The 26,769-nt window shown below is 38.6% G+C and overlaps 1 protein-coding gene across 5 annotated transcripts in view; it reads left to right on the forward strand.

The window, feature by feature from the left end:
• Nucleotides 1-26,769, forward strand: part of PCDH11X (protocadherin 11 X-linked) — a 999,015-nt gene that overhangs the window by 420,240 nt on the left and 552,006 nt on the right. For all 5 annotated transcript variants that reach the window (XM_070784431.1, XM_070784432.1, XM_070784433.1 and 2 more), the window contains exon 4: nt 9,379-9,459. In XM_070784431.1, coding sequence (XP_070640532.1) covers nt 9,379-9,459 — 81 coding nt within the window. The remainder of the gene's footprint in view (nt 1-9,378; nt 9,460-26,769) is intronic.

Genomic DNA, 26,769 nt, shown 5'->3' on the forward strand with positions numbered 1-26,769 from the left:
AGAGGCTCATATTATACTCATTTCACAGATAATGAAACTAATAGTCATCTTTAATTTGACAGAGTTCGTAAAACTAGTAGGAGGTAGAGACAGAAGCAGATTCCAATAGCCCTGCCTTTTCCATTATAACACTGTGTTGTTGAGTAGATGTTAATTCTTTTTAAATATTTAATACCTATCTTTTCCTTTTTACACATTGCCTACCACTTTGCTAATTGTGAGACAGAAAAACACACAGAAGGACCTTAAGAAACTTTAAAGAGAGTAGGGATTAACGAAGGAATTTTCTGGAGTGTATTCTCTATCATTGAAAAATGTTCCCTGTGATTTATTACAAAAGTTGAAAGTTGATATTTTGCCAAGGATTTTAACACAAAATCCTTCAACTAAACATATCATGGGCAAAAATAGGGATCAAATTACAGTTCATATTTGTAAATGTTGCCATGGTTTTGATGGATATTATTTCCATAGTAAGGATTTTGATTTCTTTTAAAGAAGTAAATGAGAATGTGGGGAAATTTTTGTAAATGTTATCTCTAGAAACATCACCTGCAACCTTACATTTCTTTAGGCATATATCTTTGTGGTAGGTATTACATAAAACTCTCCTAAAATTGTCTCATATGATAGTTTGAGGAGACTTTTTTCCCCTAATCTGTCAATATGTCAAATATACAGCAATAAAATAACAATAATCTATGAGTTAAATTCACTTGTAGTCTTTAGTAGTTAAATAAAGGGATGGTTGTGACAATTTAGAATGCCACGTTTCTGCAAAATTTGAGATTCCTGGAGTGTGTATGATTACCAAGAAAATGGAAACATACTTGCATTTCTAATGGGAAACCAGCTATATTTGAGAAAGAAATGTAATTGCTGAATCACTGAAGCTCCTCTGGATTCTCTTTTTGTTAGATTTTGAAACAATAATATAATGTTGAGACTCTAGTCTGAGATATCATGATCTTATTTTAACTATAATTTTCTTATCATTATGTTGCAGGAAGGGGGACCCTTTCCATGCCCCAAAACTGGACTCTTGGCTAACCCTCAGAAATGAATTGTCCAAGGAGACACATGTGCTGACAAAGCAAGAGATTTTATTGGGAAAGGGCACCTGGGTGGAGAACGGTAGGGTAAGGGAACCCAGGAGAACTGCTCTGCCACATGGCTCGTGGTCTCAGGTTTTATGGTGATGGGATTAGATTCCGGGTGGTCTTTGGCCAATCATTCTAATTCAGAGTCTTTCCTGGTGGTGCACGCATCGCTCAGCCAAGATGGATGCTAGTGAGAGGGATTCTGGGAAGTGGATGGACACGCGGTGTCTCCTTTCAACCTTTCCCGAACTCTTCTGGTTGGTGGTGGCTTATTAGTTCTGTATTCATATCAGGATCTCCTGTCATAAAACAACTCATGTAAATGGTTACTATGGTGCCTGGCCAGGGTGGGCGATTTCAATCAGTGTGCTTCCCCTAACAATTAGATTTAAGTGACAATAAATTTTTTTAACGGGGAGAATGAGGTATGCATTCCACATTTCACCTTAAACTGATCACAAAATTAGTCTGCGTTTGCACGGTCCAGTAATTTGGGATTAGGCGAGGGAAGGTATGCAGTCAATATGTTAAGCCCCTGAAGCTCAGCTTCTGTGTGAAACTGTCAGGAAAATATTCGAGAAGAGTTAGAAGGTCTTGCTGTATTTAGAGAGTTCAATCAAATCATGTTGCTTCATAAGCCTTTTTTTTTGGCAAGGCACCTACAGTTGAGTTCAATTCAGTCTCTCAGTTGTGTCCGATTCTTTGTGACCCCATGGACTGCAGCACACCAGGCCTCCCTGGCCATCACCAACTCCCAGGGCTTGCTTAAAATCATGTCCATTAAGTCAGTGATGCCATCCAACCATCTCAACCTCTGTTGTCCCCTTACAGTTGGGGAAGTGAATTTTACTCTTATAGGTCACGTGTAACAGTCTCCCACTATTTTTTGAAAGACTAAATCCTGTGGCAGCTGAAAATATGTTCCTGACAATCACAGAAACTATATCATTGTATATATTATGAGCTATAATTCACATTTCTGTGAATAGAAATTTGGCTGAAATTTCCTTACTTCTTGCCTCAGACCTGCCCCCCCCCCCCAAATTGGGGGAGATTTAATAGAGTTTTGGTCATTTACACTGAATCAATACTTTTTATTAGCTGGACTCTTCCCACATTTCTAGGTAAAATCACTCAAGCAGACTATAGATAAATTTTTAAACCATAAAATTTCTGGATTCTGAAAGGTGAAATAAGATAAATGAACTTTTTTTTTTTTCTTTCACATATGACTATTTTATTAGACCAACAGAACATCATGGGTGAAATGTTAGTGTTTAAGGATTTAATACATTTTAAAATAACATTGAATTCCTTTCCAATGTCTAAACTATGAACTAGTAATATCTGACTCAAGAATGATAAGGAGATCCAATATATATCCATCCTTCTCTTGAAAGTATTATTTTTGTACTTTTAGCAATAATGCCAGTGACACTTCTCAAAACTCTTTAAGCTCAATGGTAAGACATACTTCTCACTTTTTACTATTGAGCACTGTCTTAACATGAACTGGATAAAATGAGGCTTAAATCTTTAAAGACAGTGATTATTATAAAGCACTTTACTCTTTACTTGACATCTTATTCCATAAAAGGGAAAATGCAGATTGGTTCAGTATGTGGTACATGTAAGGGAACAGAAATGTAGATAAGCGTATTAATTTTCAGATGTCAATGATGAACCATATTTCATTTTTTAAAAAAAGTAAAATACGTATTTTTGATCACTATTAATCCTAGAACTACCATTTCTTTCACTTTCATCGTAGTTAATGCTCAGCAGTTCTGTATGTTAGAGCTATTTTATTAGACTATTTCCTAGTTACTAGCATTAAAACTGTGGGTCTTGGTAGAAGGGGGAGGGGTAATGGAAGAACATTTTTAGGGGTGGGAGTATTATTTTAACTTTAATTTGTTTTTTTGTACAAAAACAAACCAATAGATTTTTCTTAATGTTTGAATATTGAAGCATATTATACAATAGAGATGTTTAATTGCCAAATTTAAGTGGAAAAGATACATCCACATAGCTTTAAGTATTTGACCACCTAAAATACCATCCTTATATAGTTCAGTGAACATTTGAATGTTGTCAGAGAGGAAATGAGCTTCCCTGTTGGGCCAGATGGTAAAGAATCTGCCTGCAACACTGGAGACCTGGGTTCAATCCCTGGGTTGGGAAGATCCCCTGGAGGAGGGCATGACAACTCACTCTAGTATTCTTGCCTGAAAAATCCCCATGGACAGAGGAGCCTGGTGGGCTACTGTCCATGGAGTTGCAAAGAGTCAGACATGACTGAGTGACTAAGCACAGCACAGAGAGGAAAAATTTTACTCTATCTTTCTAAGTTCTTCTCACTGGTCTAAGAATTAAATTAACATGAGACAAATTAACAGGCAAAATCAAACAAAAATTGAATAACATGCATACATAGGAGAGACCTAGAAGACTCCTGAGAGTCCCTTGGACTGCAAGGAGGTCCAACCAGTCCATTCTAAAGGAGATCAGCCCTGGGTGTTCTTTGGAAGGAATGATGCTAAAGCTGAAACTCCAGTACTTTGGCCACCTCATGCGAAGAGTTGAATCATTGGAAAAGACTGATGCTGGGAGGGATTGGGGACAGGAGAAAAAGGGGACGACAGAGGATAAGATGGCTGGATGGCATCACCGACTGGATGGGCATGAGTTTGAGTGAACTCCGGGGGTTGGTGATGGACAGGGAGGCCTGGCGTGCTGCGATTCATGGGGTTGAAAAGAGTCGGACACGACTGACCGACTGAACTGAACTGAACTGAACTGAGGGAAACTGAGTTACTCACCAAAATGGCTGTCAGTCTCACCTTAAATACCATCTTCAGCTCTACGCAGAGAAGGATCCTGGGGGTAGTGATTTGGGACTTTGAAGCTGAGGAAGGCAATTCACATGGAGATGGAAAAGCAAATCTTTGGTAAACAAATGTTCCCTGGGCCCTGCAGAGAGGGTGGGACACAGAGGCCCTGCTTAGTTTCCCCCATCTCATCATGCTTATATTTTTTACAAATATCTCTAGTGATAGCTCTGTTCTGGGAATAAGCCTTTTATCTAAATTCTTTTAGGACTTTAACGGGGGAGGAAAAGGAAAAACTTCCTAAGCCCTCTGTTACTTAAAAATAATCAGCCTAAATTAATCCTCATGTCAAAAATATATATCTTAGGGTGGCATTTTGCTCATCTACAATGTGGCATGATACATTTAACAAATAGCTCCATAGACAGACATAAAACTGCTTACAATTGACAGAAAATGTTAAAAACAAATGGTTAAAATGTGCATGGGAAATGTAACACTAGTAGACTTGGTTTAATAATAAAGCTAAATCTGAGATCTGAGCACAAATCTGCCTAGAAACTCCTATGGCACAGAACACTTTGCTCAAATACATTTGAGTATTTCTGCTTTTTTTAGTGTATAATGAAAACATGAAAGTGAAAGTCGCTTGGTTGTGTCTGACTCTTTGCAACCCCATGGACTGTAACCCACCAGGCTCCACTGTCCATGGAATTCTCCAGGCAAGAATACTAGAGTAAGTAGCCATTCCCTTCTCCAGCGGATCTGACCAACCCAGGGATCAAACCTTGGGTCTCCTGCATTGCAGGCAGATTCTTTACCATCTGGGCCACCAGGGAAGCCCCTATAAAATCACCAGTTGACTTTACAAGTCCATCAGGAGTATGTACTTAATTCACTTTCCCATATATTTGTCCCATCATTCAGTTACATCTTCCATCATATAGAACACATCTTGGATTTCCCTAACTTAGACTAAATTGCCAGAAAAACTCTCCTCTTTACCCTCTGCTTCTAGGGGTTGTATTTATTTCATAGACTTGTCCATCAATTATAGTTACTAGTGTTTCTTTTCTTTTCCTCTAGATCAGAGGTCAGCAAACCTTTTCTGTAAAGGGTGAAGTAGAGAAGAATAGCTTTATTGCCTTGTCAGGCAAAGGATGCCATTGCAGGCAAAAAAGGCCACAGTGGGCTAATGACCTCAAAACTGTGTGTCCCATTCCAAGGGAGCTTGTGGTGAATTTTTTAGTAATGGTTCAAGGAGCAAGGCTGCTGAAAAGGATCAGGGTGCATGCAGGGCCTGCATTCCTTCAATATACAGATCACCTGGCATCATGTGGTCTTATGAGGGGCTTCTGTGGTTCTCAAGGTTATCAAACTCTGACTTTTTCTCTGGAATGAAGAATGTTTCATCAAATAGTTAACATCTTCCATTTGGTTGGGATCTTAGTTCCAGTAGAAGAACTCAAAAATGTTGTTATATATATCCCTTCAGGAGGAACCAGGACCCTGCCCCAAGGTTGCACTATTGTTTCTTAACTGCTCCTCCTTTTTCTCCTATCCTTTCCTTTCCCTGATTAGCAACTGTTTGAACATGCCCTTTGGAACTAGGGATGGTCATGGAGTCTGGATGAAGCCTATTTCCTACAAACAAGAAACAGGGGAAATAGAAAGACTTTTGTGTCCAGGAGCCCCACAAGGCCCTGTTCAGTTTCATGAAGTTTTATATATAACAAAAGAGAAACCAAATTTCCATAAAATTTTAACTGATGCTATTTACATCATCAAGTGTAATGAGTACGAAATTTCATGTAGCAGAGAACTACTAATTAATGGACTTGTGTATCTGATCTTGGAAAATGTCTTTTCACACAGATAGGTACTGCCACATACTGATATCAGTCCAGAAGCATATAGTTTTAACTCAACATATCTATCTTTAGAAGGCATGTGAAAAATTCTATTAGATTTTTCCTTCATATCTGCCATTTAGTCCAACTCGACTGAAGCGACTTAGCTGCAGCAGCAGAAGCCATTTAGTGTGATTATATTGAAGATTAATCATTTCTTTTTTTAAAAAAATTATTTATTAGCCTGTGTTAGGTCTTAGTTACACCACAAGGGATCTTATGTTGTGGCATATGAGTTCTCTAGTTGTGGTGCACAAGTGCAGTAGTTGTGGTGCACAGGCTTAGCTGCTCCATGGCATATGCGATCCTAGTTTCCTGACCAGGGATTGAACCTGAGTCCCCTGCATTGGAAGGTGGATTCTCAACCACTAGACCACAAGGGAAGACCCAAAGATTAAACATTTATAATTGACAGTTAGGTAAAGGCTCCTTAATTCCATATTTACTGCAACCCATTGCAAATTTGTGTGTGTGCACAGATAGAGATTTTGCTTATTTGAACTTCTAGAGGACTGGAGTGTATATAGTAACTTACCATTACTTGCGATTCAAAATTTTGATTGTCATCAACATGATTTTACTGTAGTGTAAGTCTTGCATATAAGCACTCATTAACCTTACAATTTTAAACTGATTTATTGAGACATTATCAAGTTTGCAATGAAAACTAACTGCCAGAGTGAGTCAGTATTCAATAATAGTGGCGAAGGGAACTTTCAATTCAGCAAAATTTCAGTCTTGGCTTTGAGCTCAAAAATAAAACTTTGCCACTTATAAGCCAATTTATATTCTAACTACTTATATATATGGTAGGGCAAGTCAGAATATTCAGCTTGCTGTTTAGATGAAAGTTCACAGAATGAATATGGTTCCATTATCAATAGTGAATAAAGTTCACTATTGACACTCCTAGTTCAATAACACATGATACACTCAAATATTTTGCACAAAACACCTGCTGATGTATAATATTAGTACAATAAACATAGGCTTTGAACACCTTACATTTTCCCAAGTCTTGTATATTTGTCCAGTTAAACTTTTTTTCTGTGCCACATTTATCTTATCCACCATTAATTGCAAGACACCTTAGCAGATTCCAGATCAGGTTTTGTCAAATTCTTCAAAAATATTCTTGTCCATTCTGTTCTACACAATTCATTCTTCAGTCACTTCAAACTTGTTATTGCTTCCTCAAGTAAGTATCAATAATTAAAAGTTGTTGGTAGGATCTGTTAACTCATGAAGAAGACAAGGAAAACTACCCAATATCATTTGCCTTAAAAAAAAAAAAAAAAAAAAACACCATTGATGTTACTCTCAATGTGGTGAAATGGTAATAATCTTAAGTTTATATTTTCTAGACCTGTTTCTTTGGTTATCTAAGCAAGTCTGATTTAATAACTCACATCAGTAAGTGGTTCTCTCTGATTGGCTAACAAATGAGCCTTTCATAAACTGATTTTTGTCACTCATTTTTATTTATTTTTGTGATGAAATTCTAAGATGATATGTTTCATTTTAAATTCCTAATTCTTCTGTTGCTTTCCTGTGAGTTGGAATGTTGTGATGAGTGCTTAGCCTGGTAATATAAATGCATATTGAATTCTTTTTTCACAGCTATAGTGTCATTGCAGAATAAACACAATTTGCATTTAAATGAAAGCATAATAATTCTTGCTCAACCAAACCTTAAAAATGTGATGTTCCAAACCCTTTATCCCATATACTAAATTCACACATATAGAAAATACAGTCAGTCAGTTAAGTCACTCAGTCGTGTTTGAATCTTTGTGACCCTGTGGACTGCAGCAGGCCAGGCTTCCCTATCCATCACCAACTTCCAGAGCCTACTCAATCTCATCTCCACCACATCGGTGATGCCCATCCAACCATCTCATCCTCTGTCTTCCCCTTCTCCTCCAGCTTCAATATTTCCTAGCATCAGGGTATTTTCAAATGAGTCAGCTCTTCACATCACGTGGCCAAAGTATTGGAGTTTCAGCTTCAGCATCAGTCCTTCCAATGAATTTTCAGGACTGATTTCCTTTAGGATGGACTGGTTGGATCTCCTTGCAGTCCAAGGGACTGTCAAGAGTCTTCTCCAATACCACAGTTCAAAATCATCAATTCTTTGATGTTCAGCTTTCTTTATAGTCCAACTCTTACATTCATACATGTTAAAACCATAGCTTTGACTAGACGGACTTTTTTTGGCAAAGTAATGCCTCTGTTTTTTAATATGTTGTTTAGATTGGTCACAGCTTTTCTTCTTAGAGCAAGTGTCTTTTCATTTCATGGCTGCAGTCACCATCTGCAGTGATTTTGGAGGCCAGGAAAATAAAGTCTCTCACTGTTTCCATTGTTTCTCCATCTATTTGCCATGAAGTGATGGGAGCAGATGCAATGATCTTAGTTTTCTGAATGTTGAGTTTTAAGCCAGGTTTTTCATTCTCCTCTTTCACTTTCATCAAGAAGCTCTTTAGTTCTTCTTTGCTTTCTGCCATAAGTGTGATGTCATCTGCATATCTGAGGTTATTGATATTTCTCCTGACAATCTTGATTCTGGCTTGTGCTTCATTCAGCCTGGCATTTCTCATGATGTACTCTGCATATAAGTTAAATAAGCAGGGTGACAATATACAGCCTTGACATACTCCTTTCCCTATTTGGAGCCAGTGTGTTGATCCATGTCCAGTTCTAACTGTTGATTCTTGACTTGCATATAGATTTCTCAGGCGGCATGGGAGGTGGTTTGGTATTCCCATCTCTTTAAGAATTTTCCACAGTTTGTTGTCATCCATACAGTCAAAGGCTTTGTCCTAGTCAATAAAGCAAAAGTAGATGTTTTTCTGGAACCATCTCACTTTTTCAATGATACAGAGGATGTTGGCAATTTCATCTCTGGTTCCTCTGCCTTTTCTAAATATATTCCACTTTATTAAAACAGAGAATATGCTCTCTGTCTTGAGAAAAATAAAATGGATATAAAATGTCTTTTCAAGATCGTGATAATTATTCTGGGTTGGTATGCTAGTATCTGTGTACCAATTCATAAATTTCTTAGCATTTATATCAACTATTAAATATCTTCCTATGATAAATAGCAACTTTGTGATGTGGTGGCACTCCCAGGATAGATTTTAATTTCAGACACTGTAAATTTGCAAACACAAGTTATTGAAGCCATTGAGTTGTAAAAGCATTGGACTGAAAGTGTCTGCAGCTTAAATTTCATTCATTTAAATATTTAAAATTTGCCCTCCACAATCCTATTCATATGTTTAATGGAACTCTTAAATGTAACACTGGTATATAAGCTTTATGAGAAAAAGAGTTCTTTTTTCTCTTGTTTATTCCCTTACCTAGAACTGTACTTGTTACACTGTAAATTCTCAATAACTTCAGTATCTGGAAAGAGATATTTACTCAGGCACTCTTTTACTTACCTGTGTTTGATGCTTGTGTGCAATGTACTATGTTTTTCACATTTAACAAATCATTTATCAAATACTTCTGTTTTTTCCTTCTTTAAAGCCAATGAAGGAAGTTGTACGATCTCACACACCCATGAAAGGAACAACTACTGTGGAGATCTGGACTCATCCCCAACCACAGGTTTGAAAGGAAACACAATGTTTCCCTTTAACTGATTTTATGAATGTATATTAAAAAATTATTGTTATATTTCTCAATATATGTTCTTTGAAATTTCTTTAGGTGACTTTGCCCTCGACTTGTGTGAAAATATGACTGTAAATACCTATTTCTTCCTAGTGTGTTTCTATAATAATAGTGGAGGTAGTTTATTTGTTAGATCAGATGCAAGCATCACCCAAAAAGTATCTTCTAAATGATTGTTTCACTGATGTGTAAATCTAGTAACGATGTAGTGGAAGAACAACAACAGAAATTGAGAACCACTGTTTTGTAGTATTACTTAAGTTTAAGGTATATATGCGTGCATGCTCAGTTGTGTTTGACTCTGTGACCCTATGGGCTGTAGCCTGCCAGTCTCCTCTGTCCATGGGATTCTCCAGGCAAGAATACTGGAGTGGGTTGTCATTTCCTCCTCTAGGGGGATCTACCAGACCCAGGGATTGAATCTGGGTCTCCTTCATCTTCTGCGTTGGCAGGTGAATTCTTTACCACTGAGCAACCTGGGAAATTTAAGGTATAGGACAATTTGATTTTACATTAATTAGGCAAATTTTAGTATGACCTCCTTGTAACAAACCAGCTTGAATTTAAAAAGAAATTAAGCTATAAGTTATTTTTACATAATTCACTTTTAGTCATCTCCATCAGGGCGGCTCAGAATGCGACTGACAAAGCCAATCACATTTGTTTTCTTCATAGAGGCCTTAAGGGATTTTAAAAATGAAATGAGATCAATCTAAACATTTGTTTGCAATTTGTTATTCTGTAGCTGGTTTACCTAATGTTGCTAATAACAGAGAGGTCCTGCATCTGACACCTTGGGTGCCAAATTAATAACCATAAATTATCCTCTATCCAGATATTTTCAAATGTCTTTTACATGTTACTAAGGAAATAAATATTTTTAAAGGTAGATACATAAATGTATATCCAGAGTATTAGAAAAAAAACGAAAAGAAGTGAGGAGAGAATCACATTGTTTATTATTTCATGAGTGCTTCTGAAACTCATGGAAGTTATGTGTTCTATAATAATAATATCCTAAAATATTTTACAGAATTAATTTATCCTCTTTAGGAAAAGTTGCAGAATTAATGCATGCACTGTGGGAAGAAATGATTAATTAAATAAAGTTCATTGCAACCTCAGAACTGTACAAAATTACTTGAATCCAAATTCATGAAGTTCTGCCAAATTTCAAACTGACTTTCTACTCTTGCACTTCTGATTCAGTCTCAAGAAAACTGATGAGAATGTAGAATACATGGTGATATAACCCACATCTATATACTTAATTAAGAACCTATGTAGTCTTCTGAATAGCAGTTTTGAGGAAAAGCACACAATTTTAAAATCTGTACTTTACAGTCCAAAGATTTGAAATACTAGTCTGACATGAAGTGGGCTAGGGTAAATAGAAGTCAAGTGAAATTAGACATTGTTAAGTAAGACTCTTCCTCTATGAATAAGACATTGCTCTATCAGCAATATTTTTTTCAGCCAGTAACTCCTGATTGTATTCTACTAAATTGAGTGCAACATAAATAACTGTACTAATTTTTTGCTGATTACTGACTCTCCTGTTTGTTTAAATCTTGTTAGACACACAATTGTTTCTTATACAGTATGTTTTACTTGAGACTCTTGTATTAGGTAAATCTTGCAGGTATCTGACAGCTTTGAGTGTCCTTACTGCCTGAGATTTCAATTGAAATTTAAGATGTGTCACAGAGTGGTGGATTGCACTGCATACTATTATTATGAATATGATACAGATAGGGACTTTCCAACCTTGTTTTTGGTAAACACTGCACTTGCCTCTGAAAAGTTTAAAGAAAATATGTGTTTTATAAATAAGTTTTATAGTTCCTTATAGTTAGTAAGATATTCACTACTCATTTGTGGGATTTTAAAAGCAACAATCTAAAAACAGAAACTACTGAAATAGATTATAACCTGAAAATTAAATTATTTCTATTCCTCCACTGAAATCTGTAAACTCTTTGATAATGCTTCCCTCTGCCATTCAGATGACAATTAATTAAGACTCATGAAACAGATAGTGACTTGGAAGGTTTATTTCTTTTAAATGGGCACTGTAATGGTGTCCCATTAAGCAGAATTGTTCTTATCTATAAAGTTCAACTAATTAAAGTAACTTGTGAACCATGAAATAGTTCAGCTTATTCTTTGAATAATGAAAATCAAAATGTAAGTGTCCATTTCCTTATAAGAAATAGCCTTATAAGTAAATTTTTAGATTTTTATTAGAATTTTTAGAAAATTATGTATACAACTGGGGTGCATGTCTTGAAGTTCCAAGTTAGATTTTTAAAAATTAACATGATTTTTAAAAAACATTGAAAAATAAAGCAAATAACTCACAGTAGCTTTTAAGTGTGAAGGGGACAACTATGGGGTCATAAATATTCACTGCATCTGTGCAGTACTGGGGGAAATAGAGAGCTACTCAGAAATGTTCATTTCCCAGTTTTGCACATGCTGTTTACATATGTCAGTTCATGTGGAATTCTTATTTTTTGGTAATGCAGCATTTTATAATAACTTGAACTTTTTCCCTTGGATAATAAATTCTTCCAGGTCAAACACCTTTTCTGCCCCCTGATTCTTAGTAATTACAATGCTCAGCATGCAAGCAAGTCTAAAACTGAATAATATTCTCTCAAAAACTTAAAACAAAATAAAACTAGTATATGTGGGAGGAGTCTTTTTATGGTTTTCTATGACTTTCAAGGACAATGGCCTTGATTGTGAAAAAATTCTAAGGATAGTCTGATTATGAATATAGACATTAACTTGGTTGCCACTGTACTTCATTAAATACAGATGTATTGTGATCATAACTTATATTCATTAATAAATCAGTAGTATTAGGCAACTGCTATAGAATATGTGATCAAGGAATGGACCCATTCAGTTCAGTTCAGTTCAGTCACTCAGTCACATCTGACTGTTTGCGACCCCATGCATGCCAGGCTTCCCTGTCCAACACCAACTCTCAGACCTTGCTCAAACTCATATTCATCCAGTCAGTGATGCCATCCAACCATCTCATCCTCTGTTGTCCCCTTTTCTTCCTGCCTTCAATCTTTCCCAGCATCAGGGTCTTTTCCAATAAGTCAGTTCTTTGCATCATGTGGCCAAGGTACTGAAGTTTCAGCTTCAGCATCAGTCCTTCCAGTGAATATTCAGGACTGATTTCCTTTAGGATTGACTAGTTGGATCTCCTTGCAGTTGCTTGCCATTAACTCCCCAAACCTTCACACCCATAGCTAGTGACTCAAGTCTCCCACAAATAACACAACTGACCTCTGACACAGAAAGTAAATAAAATAGTGCAAACTCTGTAAAGTGGTACAGGGGAATAATAAAAAGTGTTAGGATGGCCAAAAAGTTCATTTGAGTTATTCCATAACATCTTATGTACACATTTTTACTTTGTAAAGACAAAGAAAATCATATGTAGCAATGGAATATATTTATTTTATTTCACAAAATCTATATAAAAGTTACTACATAGCAGGTAGCCTTTTAAGCAGTTACAACATTGACTCATTTAATTCTCATTACAAACTTATAGCTATTATTAAGCCTATTATCATTAACTCTATTTTGTAGATGAGGAAGTTGAAGCACTAAGAGATGCTGGAAAGTAACAAAGACAGATTGCAGATTTCCTGGGTCTGGCTCTAAAGCTTATCTTTGTAACAATTGTTTTATAATTTCTTGTCCTTGATCTTTAGTGGTATGAGTACTTTACTTTTAATCATTAATGATTTTATTTTTAAGTGACTACTAAAGTCATCATGCTAGGTGCTCCACAGCAATTTCTTCTTTTTCTCCAGTCCCTACAGCAGCTTTGTTGATGTATAGCTATAATATCTGCTTTTCTTAGTGAGAAAACTGGGGCTCAGAGAGGTTGAATAATGTGTGTAAGGCTTGAGTGTTAGAGGGATTAAAACTCTAATGTTCTGATTCTAAAGTTCATGATTTTCCCCCAACCATACACTGCCTCCCATTCTTACATTCGTAGAGAATGTCTCTTCAGTGAAACATGCACCCCACATGTGACCTGACATGTGACCTGACATGTGACACAACCCACATATGACTGATTCCCATGGCATATGAGTGAATCTCAGCAGCATAGCAGATTTGTGCCATGTCCACAGATAAAAGGCTTGTAAACACCCACAGCAGATGAATACACACTGCAACAGATGGGAACCATTCTTCTGGAACTCTTAGACTACAAAATATTGACAACCAGTTTTGAAAAATTGATAACTATGATGTTAATATCCACTGGCTATTAAGCTTTAAAGTAGAACATGAATATGGACCAAAAATATATAATAGTAATTTTTATGAATTAAAAAGTCTCAATTTTCAATATATAAGAAAGAAATCAAGGATGAATATACTTTTTATCATATTAATCATTTCTTTACACAGAATCTGGATTACAACTTAGCTTGCACATGAGTCCTCTAGCAATGTCTACCTCCCAAGCAAAATAAATTGTATTTATAATCACAGATTAAACTTTTTGATGATACTGAGATCACAGTGTTAAAAGCTCATCACTTGGTGTACTCTATCATGTGAGGTCATAAATAAAGTATGTTGGGAATTAAATGTTGACTATACGAGAAAGGAATAAACATCAAATTAGGTGGTGTAGAGTTTGGGACACCATTCAGGATGAAGGTATGATCCTTAAAAGTGAACTGTCAGCAGGCAAGGTATAATGCCCAAGGGAGAATATGATAAACTTGGACTAATGTTCAGAAGCCAGATATCCTGAACTAGTGGGAAGGATTCTGTAGAAAAGATATTTAAGCAGTGCTGGTAATTCATGGTTAGGCAACCGTATTATTGAGTTCTCTTTATTGTAAGACTCCAGCCAATGGCTCTTCCATTACTATATGTGAAGCTTGGGATCGGTGATAAAGCATCTAAATTTGTTTTCACATCTGCAATATGAGGATGTTTATATCATTCTTATAGAATTGCTATGAGTGTTAACACAGTAGATTCTAAAGCAGGCACACAATAGATGTTCAATAGCCAGATATTCAATTCCTTTTCATTTTTCTCCTATCCCATTTACAAATTGGAAAGTAAAGCAAGAAGTTAGGGATAATTCCAGGTATATGAGTTGACTGAGTGAAACTGGCAATAGCAAGCATGGACACTTAGGTTCGCATGGCCTGCCCTAGTATGTAACAATCTGCCCTTAGGTAGTAAGATGATTGAGCATCTTAAAATACTCCCACATATGAAACAGATAATTTCAGGGCCAGTGTAGAGTTGGTTTTCACCTCGTACAGTTCAGTGGGCTAACAACTTTCAGAAGTATTTATAACAGAAAACTAGATAATTGCCAGAGACATCATACGTTCACGCCTCTTTATTTTCATAGCAGATATACTGAAGGAAAAATTCCAGTTTATTCAAGTTTATATATTATTTTCTCAGATCAGCAAGAGATTATATGCTTAAGAGATTTCCTTTTATCTAATCTAAAACTATCATAAGCAAATTAAAGAAATCCTATTAGAAGAAGCACTGCTGAGTTTGCACAGGTTCATAGTAACAAGTGCATATGGTCCCTAAGTTACTTTGATCCACCTGCTGATATAATCTATAGCTAAGTTAAAAATTAGTAAAAATAAAGTATACACATGTATGTATGAATGAGTCTCTTCGCTGTTCATCTGAAATGATCACAACATTGTCAATTGGTTACACACATATATAAAATAAAAAATTAAGAAAAAAACTTTTCAAAATCTCATCTCTAGGTCTATTTTATTACCTAATCATTAGACCAATTGTTGATTTCTACCCTAAATGTGGAAAAAATACTGGGAAGAGTTTATGCCACACTTATGCTATATATACATATATATATATAGCATATATATACATATATATACTATATATATATATAGCATAAGTATACACACACACACACTTCCTTGATGGCTCAGATGGTAAAGAATCTGCCTGCAGTGCGGGAGACTCAGGTTCGATCCCTGGATATACATGTGAGCTTCCCAGGTGGTGCTAGTAGTAAATAACTCATCTGCTGATGCAGGAGATGTGAGAGATGCAGGTTCGATCCCTGGATGGGGAAGATCCCCTGGAGAAGGGCATGGGAACCCATTCCAGTATTCTTGCCTTGCGAATTCAACAGACAGAGGAGCCTGGCAGGCTATAGTCCTTAGGCTCACAAAGAGTTGGACATGACTGAAGTGACTAATGCACATGCTTACACACACACACACACATATAGAACATATAATGTTTATAATCTATAAAACGTATAGAACATCACATTCCTTAATGTGATGTGAAAGTACTTCACCTCATGAATTTGACAGATAATCTAAATAGTAAATCTGTCATTCCAGGCCTTATTTGTTTAGAATATATTCTGTTTCACATGCAACAATGTCAAATCGCTCCATTTTATGTTAGTGCCCAAATGTCAGAGAAGCAATGCTAGAGCAATTTAGCAGTTTACATGCCTCTGACAGTAAAGATTTTTCTTTTTTCTTTTGTTTTCTGTTTTCTTTGACTTTGCAGTAGCTAGTCCTTCTCCCCTGCTGCTATTTCCAGCTGCTAATTCCTATTAGCAAATATTGTAGACCATCTTGATCCCTCTGAAGTTGTCAGCCCTTCTCTGTGATACAGAGCTGTTTTTTTGTTAACTAAAGTTATTGAAAAATGAGTATGGTAACAGAAGACTTATATTGAAACTCTCACCAGGTTTCTACAAAAGATCTTTGGTCAGATTTGAGTTACCTTAGAATTTATAAAAGTGAGTTTCAAAATATATTTCATCTATATGTTCTTTACAATAAAGCTGCAAAAGCACACCTGGAATGCTGCTGTAAAACTCCCATTCCTCTCCCCTCTACTAGATTTCTCCTGTCTATTCTCAAAGAACTACCGTGTTCAGATCAGATCAGTCGCTCAGTCGTGTCCGACTCTTTGCGACCCCATGAATCGCAGCACACCAGGCCTCCCTGTCCATCACCAACTCCCGGAGTTCACTTAAACTCACGTCCAGAGAGTCAGTGATGCCATCCAGCCATCTCATCCTCTGTCGTCCCCTTCTCCTCTTGCCCCCAATCCCTCCCAGCATCAGAGTCTTTTCCAATGAGTCAACTCTTCACATGAGGTGGCCAAAGTACTGGAGTTTCAGCTTTCGCATCATTCCTTCCAAAGAAATCCCAGGGCTGATCTCCTTCAGAATAGACTGGTTGGATCTCCTTGCAGTCCAAGGGACTCTCAAGAGTCTTCTCCAACACCACAGTTCAAAAGCATCAATTCTTTGGCTCACAGCCTTCTTCACAGTCCAACTCTCACATCCATACAAGACCACAGGAAAAACCATAGCCTTGACTAGACGAACCTTTGTTGGCAAAGTAATGTCTCTGCTTTTGAATATGCTATCTAGATTGATCATAACTTTCCTTCCAAGGAGTAAACATCTTTTAATTTCATGGCTGCAGTCACCATCTTCAGTGATTTTGGAGCCCGGAAAAATAAAGTCTGACACTGTTTCCACTGTTTCCCCATCTATTTCCCATGAAGTGATGGGACTGGATTCCATGATCTTCGTTTTCTGAATGTTGAGCTTTAAGCCAACTTTTTCACTCTCCTCTTTCACTTTCATCAAGAGGCTTTTTAGTTCCTCTTCACTTTCTGCCATAAGGGTGGTGTCATCTGCATATCTGAGGTTATTGGTATTTCTCCCAGCAATCTTGATTCCAGCTTGTGCTTCTTCCAGTCCAACGTTTCTCATGATGTACTCTGCATATAAGTTAAATAAACAGGGTGACAATATACAGCCTTGACGGACTCCTTTTCTTACTTGGAACCTGTTTGTTGTTCCATTTCATCCTAAATTCCAATACTGATTGGAAGGTCCTTATGGAGGGTCGTACTTTAAAAATCTTCAACTGCGTCCCATTACTTACTGAAAGAAGTTTGGTTACAGTCCCATGTTTCCATGTTCTTTTAAATTAATTAATTTATTTTAATTGGAGGCTAATTACTTTACAATATTATGGTGGTTTTTGCCATACATTGACATGAATTTGCCATATATTGCCATACATTGACATGAGTGTACATGTGTCCCCTGATTCCAAACCCCCCTCCCACCTCCCTCCCCAAACACATGAATCAGGTCTAATAAGGCAGATGAAACTGGAGCCTATTATACAGAGTGAAGTAAGTCAGAAAGAAAAACACCAATACATTATATTAATTCATATATATGGAATTTAGAAAGATGGTTATGAAGACCCTATATACAAGACAGCAAAAGAGACACAGATGTAAAGAACAGACTTTTGGATTCTGTGGGAGAAGGCGAGGGTGGGATGATTTTAGAGAATAGCATTGAAACCATATTTCCATATTTTGACCCACACTTTCTTTCTGGTCTTTCTGCACTTTTCTTTCTGGCTCATTGCTCAATGCCTACCATATGTTTTAATGAAAATAGACTCTTTACTCTTCCTTCAGTTTCTTATTCCCCCATACCTATTTGTTTGTATCTATTTCTCCACTTCCAAATAATGTTTCTCCCTTATCTCCTCCTGTGCTGAACCACTGTCATAGTACTCATCTTTTAAGGTACCATGTGAAATGCTTTTCAGTCCACCAAGTTGACTGAGTCCACTCCATTCTCTGAGCTCCCATAGCACTGTGTATGTAACTCTCAGGGTTTTTATGACACACAGGCTTATATTTCAAATATTTGTGCCCACATCTTATTCTCCGTCTATAATGTTAGCTCTTTGAGAACAAGGATGGATTTCAACTCATGACTCCATATCTAGTAGTGTATCTTGAATTCTGTAAGAGTTCTCCAATGAGAGACAAAATATTCTCCCCCACTTAAGGACTGGTATTCACCTACACTTTTCTTGAAGAGGCTTCCCAGGTGGTGCTAGTGGTAAAGAACCACCTGACAATACAGGAGATGAGGTCATACATCATATTGAATTAGAGTTTGCACGTTGGAGTCAGAAAAGTCTGGGTTTGAATATCAGAATTGCCACAGACTAGTTATGTAATCTTTGCCAAACTGTTTAATAGCTCTAAGTTTTATTTTCATTGTTTATCATGACAACACTAATACATTTCTTTTATCAGAAATTGGTGTAGATTATATGCATAACCTATGTAAATTACTTAGTACAATGTCTGGCACATTGTAAATATTCAATAAAAGTTAATTTTATATGTGAACGTGTGTGTGACTTTGTGTGTGTGTACACAGTTTGACTGTTTGAACTCCAGGCCAGAGATCAGTGTTTTCTAATTTAATGCAACATTGTTTATTTCTTAATCCATTTATTTTCAAGAAGTCCATGCTACTCTGTCTTTCAACCTATTTCATTTCACAACCAACCTATTTCATTTCACAACGTGGTTTCCATTTTTTTTTAAAGTCTCCAAAGAGGAAGATTCAGTTCAGTTCAGTTCAGTCACTCAGTCATGTCCGAGTCTTTGCAACCCCATGAATCACAGCATGCCAGGCCTCCCTGTCCATCACCAACTCCCAGAGTTCACTCAAACTCAGGTCCATCGAGTTGATGATGCCATCTGGCCATCTCATCCTCTGTCGTCCCCTTTTCCTCCTGCCCCCAATCCCTCCCAGCATCAGAGTCTTTTCCAATGAGTCAACTCTTTGCATGAGGTGGCCAAAGTACTGGAATTTCAGCTTTAGCATCATTCCTTCCAAAGAAATCCCAGGGCTGACCTCCTTTAGAATGGACTGGTTGGATCTCCTTGCAGTCCAAGGGATTCTAAAGAGTCTTCCCCAACACCACAGTTCAAAAGCATCAATTCTTTGGCGCTCAGCTTTCTTCACAGTCCAACTCTTACATGTTTACTTAGCCTCTAAAATAACTAATTCATTAAACTCTGCCTTTCTTTGGCAAGAGATCAAATGGTAGGACATAATGGAACAAGAGACCCAAGAAGCAAAACTGTCTTTCACTTTCTTTTCATCATCACTGCTGCTCTTGAGAATTCCATCAGTGTTCCTCGTAGTGAGGCTAAATCTGAAACACGATCAAATGAACTCTGATACTTGGAGGCTTCAATAATTGACATCCTAATTAAAGCTACATTTGAAAAATCAACTACAAGTAATTTGCTCAGTGCTATTGAGTGATCTCTTGACATACTCCATAAAATCATTTTGGGGATGAATTCTTTCCAAAGTATCTGTTTATATGTAAGCTACTCTTGTACTCTGTGGATTTACAGGAATGGGAACCTGCTTGCTGGGCATAAATACTGAAGGTACACAAATAGTGGATTTAGTGATCTGCCTTGCCTCTTTAATGCACATGTATTTGGACCATGAAAGATAACTGTGGGACTCTTGGACCATTGTTTTTCAGTTTTATTGAGATATATGTAACTGACATGTGGTCTCTCCAGGTGGCACTAGCCGTAAAGAATCTGCCTGCAGTAGATGCAGGAGACGTGGGTTCTATCCATGGGTCGGGAAGATCCCCTGAAGGAGGACATGGCAACCCACTCCAGTATTCTTGCCTGGAGAATCCCATGGAAAAAGGAGCCTGGCGGGCTACAGTCCATGGGGTCGCAAAGAGTTGGGCAGGACTGAGAGACTGAACTCAACTGACATGTAACTGTGTGTAAATTTAAGGTGTGCTTCGTGCATAGAGAAAATGAGCTGTTGTAAGGGAGTGTCTCAAGTGTCCTGATGCAAGGAATAAGAATGGCAACACCTCTGCATCCCAGCCCCCAGCCTCTCTTCCCCATTGACCAAAGGAAACCTGAAGAAGTATCTAATCAAAGTATGTTGAGAGTTCAAGCAAGATGAATAATCAGTCACACATCTGTGCTGACTCTTTTGAGGCAGTGGTGCTTATTAAGGCTTCTGATACTTGAAGGCAACACTGAGGTCACTTAACCAGCATAGCATGTCTCCTCCCTGATGCCCTAAAGAGATGGTAGTAAAGAATGTTTATAGAGAAAGGATGATACAAAAATATTGCAGACTTTTTGGATCCTTGAAGGCATTTAATGCATGCACTTCAACAAGAAATTAATTAAATGAACAACTCCAGCAACTCCTTAAAAGTGGAACTTAATCATGGAAACCATGCCTTAGGTATCATTTACCTTTGCTCTGTCTAAAATGTTTGTCTTGGCTAATCAGGTGTGCTTTGGGAATTCTGTGGGTGTTCTCCACCAATTCAATTGCCTTTCCTCTTCTCCCTTGCATCACCTCTGAGTGTTAGGCATTGTTGTTAATATGTAGCATGGAAACATATTGAGCTTCTGTTGATATTTTTTTCTATTACAACTCTTAAAAGCTTTGTTGTTAGTTTGAAAAGGAGTTTTACAACATATCAAATGCAAACTTTTCTTTTAATATTCTAATAAAAACACCTTTGAGAGTTACCTCTTCTGAGATAATATAATTTACACTTGTACAAAATTCATTTTGCTCTAAATTAAGGTAAATAAATAATTTGTGCAATATGTCCCACTCTCTCTGTGTGGTCTAACATTTTCCAAAGTAAGCTGTTTGTACTATTTCTTTCTTACTTTATTGTCATTTAAAACAATAATAAATCAAAAACAGCATTTATTGAGTGTTTAGTTTGTGAGAACACCTGAGGCAAATACTGGTAATATAATCATGAGAAAGAAAAAAAAAATTCCAAGCCTTGTCTTCCAGTAGTTTACAGCTTAGCAAGAAAAAGGTGTGCTAACCACTAATTATAAAATAACAATAAATAGGTGCTAAATATTTGAATAAGCAGGGTGACAATATACAGCCTTGATGTACTCCTTTTCCTATTTGGAACCAGTCTGTTGTTCCATGACCAGTTCTAACTGTTGCTTCCTGACCTGCATATAGGTTTCTCAAGAGGCAGGTCAGGTGGTTTGGTATTCCCATCTCTTTCAGAATTTTCAACAGTTTATTGTGATCCACACAGTCAAAGGCTTTGGCATAGTCAATAAAGCAGAAATAGATGTTTTTCTGGAACTCTCTTGCTTTTTCGATGATCCAGTGGATGTTGGCAATTTGATCTCTGGTTCCTCTGCCTTGTCTAAAACCAGCTTGGACATCTGGAAGTTCATGGTTCATGTATTGCTGAAGCCTGGCTTGCTGAATTTTGATCATTACTTTATTGCATATGAGATGAGTACAACTGTGTTGTAGTTTGAGCATTCTTTGCCATTGCCTTTCTTTGGGATTGGAATAAAAACTGACCTTTTCCAGTCCTGTGGCCATTGCTGAGTTTTCCAAATTTGCTGGCATATTGAGTGTAGCACTTTCACAGCATCATCTTTCAGGATTTGAAATAGCTCAACTGGAATTCCATCACCTCCACTAGCTTTGTTTGTAGTGATGCTTTCTAAGGCCCACTTGACTTCACATTGCAGAATATCTGGCTCTAGGTGAGTGATCACATCATCATGATTATTTGGGACATGAAGCTCTTTTTTGTACACTTCTTCTGTGTATTCTTGCCACCTCTTCTTAATATCTTCTGCTTCTGTTAAGTCCCTACCATTTCTGTCCTTTATTGAGCCCACCTTTGCATGAAATATTCCCTTGGTATCTCTAATTTTGTTGCAGACAACTCTAGTCTTCCCTTTTCTATTGTTTTCCTCTATTTCTTTGCATTGATCACTAAGGAAGGCTTTCTTATCTCTCCTTGCTATTCTTTGGAACTCTGCATTTAAATCTGTATATCTTTCCTTTTCCCCTTTGCTTTTCCCTTCCCTTCTTTTCACAGCTATTTGTCAGGCTTCCTCAGACAGTCATTTTGCTTTTTTGCATTTATTTTCCATGGGGATGGTCTTGATCCCTGTCTCCTGTACAATGTCACGAACCTCCATCCATAGTTCATCAGGCACTCTATCAGATCTAGTCCCTTAAATCTATTTCTCATTTCCAGTGTATAATCATAAAGGATTTGATTTAGGAAATACCTGAATGGTCTAGTGATTTTCCCCACTTTCTTCAATTTAAGTCTGAATGTAACAATAAGGAGTTCATGATCTGAGTCATAGTCAGCTCCCGGTCTTGTTTTTTCTGACTGTATAGAGCTTCTCCATATTTGGCTGCAAAGAATATAATCAATCTGATTTCGATGCTGACCATCTGGTGATGTCCATGTGTAGAGTCTTCTCTTGTGTTGTTGGAAAAGGGTGTTTGCTATGACCAGTGCGTTTTCTTGGCAAAACCCTATTAGCCTTTGCCCTGCTTCATTCCACACTCCAAGGCCAAATTTGCCTGTTACTCCTGGTGTTTCTTGAATTCCTACTTTTGCATGCCAGTCCCGTATAATGAAAAGGACATCTTTTTTGGGGGGGTGTTAGTTCTAAAAGGTCTTGTAGGTCTTCATAGAACCGTTGAACTTCAGCTTCTTCAGCATTACCGGTTGGGGCATAGGCTTGGATTCCTGTAATATTGAATGGTTTGCCTTGAAGATGAACAGAGATCATTCTGTCATTTTTGAGATTGCATCCAATTACTGCATTTTGGACTCTCTTGTTGACCATGATGCTACTCCATTTTTTTAAGGGATTTCTGCCCACAGTAGTAGATATAATGGTCATCTGAGTTAAATTCACCCATTCCAGTCTATTTTAGACATTCACTCTTGCCATCTCCTGTTTGACCACTTCCAATTTGCCTTGATTCCTGGACCTGACATTCCAGGTTCCTATACAATATTGCTCTTTACAGCATCAGACGTTGCTTCCACATCAGAAGCATCCAACACTTTGGAAGCTTCCCCATCGAACCAGTCACATCCACAACTGGGTACTGTTTTTGCTTTGGCTCCATCCCTTCATTCTTTCTGGAGTTATTTCTCCACTGATCTCCAGTAGCAGTTTGGGCACCTACTGACCCGAGGAGTTCCCCTTTCAGTATCCTATCATTTTGCCTTTTCATATTGTTTATGGGGTTCTCAAGGCAAGAAAACTGAAGTGGTTTGCCATTCCCTTCTCCAGGGGACCACATTCTGTCAGACTTCTCCACCATGACCCTCCCATATTGAGTGGCCCCACACAGCATGGATTATTTTCATTGAGTTAGATAAGGCTGTGGTCCATGTGATCAGACTGGCTAGTTTTCTGTGATTATGGTTTCAGTGTGTCTGCCCTCTGATGCCCTCTTGCAACACCTACCATCTTACTTGGATTTCTCCAACCTTGGACGAGGGGTATCTCCTCATGGCCACCCCTCCTCACCTGAAACGTGGAGTAGCTCCTCTCTGCCCTCCTTTGCCCATGCAGCCGCCACTCCTTGGACGTGGGGTTGCTCCTCTCGGCTGCCTCCCCTGACCTCGGGTGTGGGGTAGCTCCTCCAGGCCGCCGCCCTGACCTTGGGCATGTGGTAGTTACCTGATTTATTACCTTACCCAGTTGTTCCTTCTGCTGTGAACTCTCATCTCCCCTTACCTGAGGCAAATTTGTGGACATCTGTTTTATTATGGAAGGGGGCCTCCCATACACAATTTCGTACAGAGAATAGCCATGGGGCCATGGGGTCATCCTGAGTCTGAGAAGAGTCATCGGGAACAAGTCCACCCAGGAGCACAGTCTCTATTATCCACTTGGAGTGCGTCTCTTTAAGTATCCGGTTGGTTAGTTCCACCATCCCAGAACTCTGGGAATTATATGCTGTATGTAATTTCCATTTCATGTTTAAAGTTTTGCTTACTTGTCATACTAAATCAGCTATGAAAGCTGGGCCATTGTCCGATCCAATCCTGGCAGGAAATCCAATTCTGGGAAATATCTCCCTAAGCAGGCACCAGCCTACTTCTGATGCTCTTTCAGTCTGGGTAGGAAAAGCTCCTACCCATCCAGAGAATGTACATACAATGACCAGCAGATAACGGTAGTGTCAGTGAGGCTTCATTTCAGTGAAGTCCACTTCCAGGTGTTCAAAGGCCAACGTGTCTTTTAGCTGAATCCCCGGAGGTTTCTGCCTGTGCTGAGAGGCAGCCTTGACTGGTGAGCAGGCAGTGCAGTTCTGAGATTCTGTCCTGCATAGGGAAGGTGGGAGGGGGAGGGACCAAGAAATATTTTTGAATTATCTCTTCCAGTTTATCATGGCCTAAGTGGGTCGCTTGGTGTGTTTGGCTTACCAGAGTGGATGCCAGATCCTCTGGTACCAATAACTTGTGACTTGGCAATTCCCACTGTCACTTTTCAGTCTGGATGCCCCCTTACACTTTGGCTAGTTGGTTTTGGGCTTCAGTGTATTTTGGAGAGTCCAGCTTTAGCTCAGGCAGCTCCGCCAATATGAGAGCTTTAATAGAGGATTCACTTGTCACCCCCAAGCGCTTGGTTGCTTGTGTAGAAGTCTTATCTGCCAGTTTGTTTCCCTGAGCTCGGGGGGTATCCACTTTTTGATGTCCTCAGCAGTTTATGACCACAACCCTTTCTGGTTCTCAGGCAGCATCTAATAGGGTCTTAAATTCTTCCTTATTTTTAGTATCTTTTTCACTAGCTGTCAAAAGGCCTCTCTCCTTATACAGAGCCCTGTGTACATGTAGTGTGGCAAAAGCATACCTGAAGTCTGTGTAAATGTTTGTCTTCTTACCTTTTGACAGCTGTAGGGCCTGGATTAGAGCATATAGTTTGGCCCATTGAGCAGACCAGTGTGATGGCAGAGAGCTAGCCTCAACGATGGTTTCTTCCATGACTACTGCATATCCTGACAGTCGTTGTCCTTGTTTCACCAGGCTGGTGCCATTGGTGTACAGGACCAAATCTGGGTCGAGGATTGGCTGGTCTCTCAAGTCAAGTCTGCTGGCATATTTCCTTGCAATCATGTGAGGACCCACATTCTCCCACAGGAAGGAGAGTGGCTGGACTCAGGGCCTGACAAGGCTCAATAGTAACATGGGGGTTCTCACATAACAGTCCCTGATATTGAGTAATCTGGGATGATGACAGCCATTTGTGGGGATCCCCTTGCAGGAGAGAGTTGACCTCATGAAGGACTTTTACGATCAAACCTTTGCCCAAAGTCAGCTTGGTTGCCTCCTAGACCAGTAAGGCAACTGCAGCAACTGACCGTAAGTATCTCTAGCCACCCAGTGGCAACATTGTCCAGCCGTTTTGGGAGAAAAGCCACGGGTCTGTCCCATGTCCCCATAGTCTGGGACAACATTCCCATAGCCACCTTGTCCTTTTCACTCATGTAAAGAGTAAACAGCTTAACAAGGTCTGGCAGGCCCAAGGCAGATGCTGACGTAATTGTATTGGGTTTGAGTTCTATTACCAGTGGGACTTGTTTTGCAAGCCTGGGGGGGGGGGGTGTCTTCCACCCAGACCTCAGGGAATTGTTGAGTTAACTCTCTCTCTCTCGAATGTTTAGCCCTTCCAGGAGATCGTGCAACCTCCATTCAACTTGAGGGGTTACTGAGAGGAAGAGTAAATGGGTGGTTGAGCTCACTCAGAGTGGGCCTTTCATGGGGGGGAAAGGTCACTTGTGCTCCCAATTTAGATGGCGAGTCTCTTCCCAACAAAGGTATTGGGCATTCAGGGATGTATAAAAATTCACGAATCACTTGGTGTCCCCCCATCTGACATTTTCAGGGTAGGATTGAGACAAAAGTCTGCACTTATCACCATCTGAGACACAGCAGCCTCTGGATCTATTGTCGTATAAAGTCTACAGTCCTTGCACAGTCTTTCATAGAACTCAGAGGGCAATTCGCTTTCCATTTGAATCACTTCAGAGGATTTTGCCATACTCATAGGTTTCCGTGCCCCCCTCTTGAGACCTTGTAAAGTAGCTATTCAATATCTCTCCAGGTTGCCCCTCCCTTCCTCTGTATTACAGTCCCAATTGGGCCTCTCATCCAGGGAGGCTAGTTCTGCCCACGGCTGTAGGTTTGCAGTACCCTCAGGTGCCATTTCTCTTAACCATTTTCTGGCCTCAGTTAGGATCCTGTGTCTTTACTCAGTGCTGAAAAGGGAGACCAGTAGTTGAATTATGTCATCCCATGTAAGGCGGTGGGTTTGAAAAATAGTCTCCATTAGCCTAATCATGGCTTGTGGCTCCCCCGAGTATGGTGGAGTGTGTCTGCTACTTTAATATATCCGTAGAGGAAAATGGCTGGTAATCATAGGCTACAGGGGGCTGATGGTAGTGCCCACATGCATCCTGAATCGGAGGCTGTTGTAGTTCTCTGAGGT

Source organism: Bos indicus, chromosome X (assembly GCF_029378745.1).
Source record: "Bos indicus isolate NIAB-ARS_2022 breed Sahiwal x Tharparkar chromosome X, NIAB-ARS_B.indTharparkar_mat_pri_1.0, whole genome shotgun sequence".
Classification (NCBI taxonomy): Eukaryota; Metazoa; Chordata; class Mammalia; order Artiodactyla; family Bovidae; genus Bos; species Bos indicus.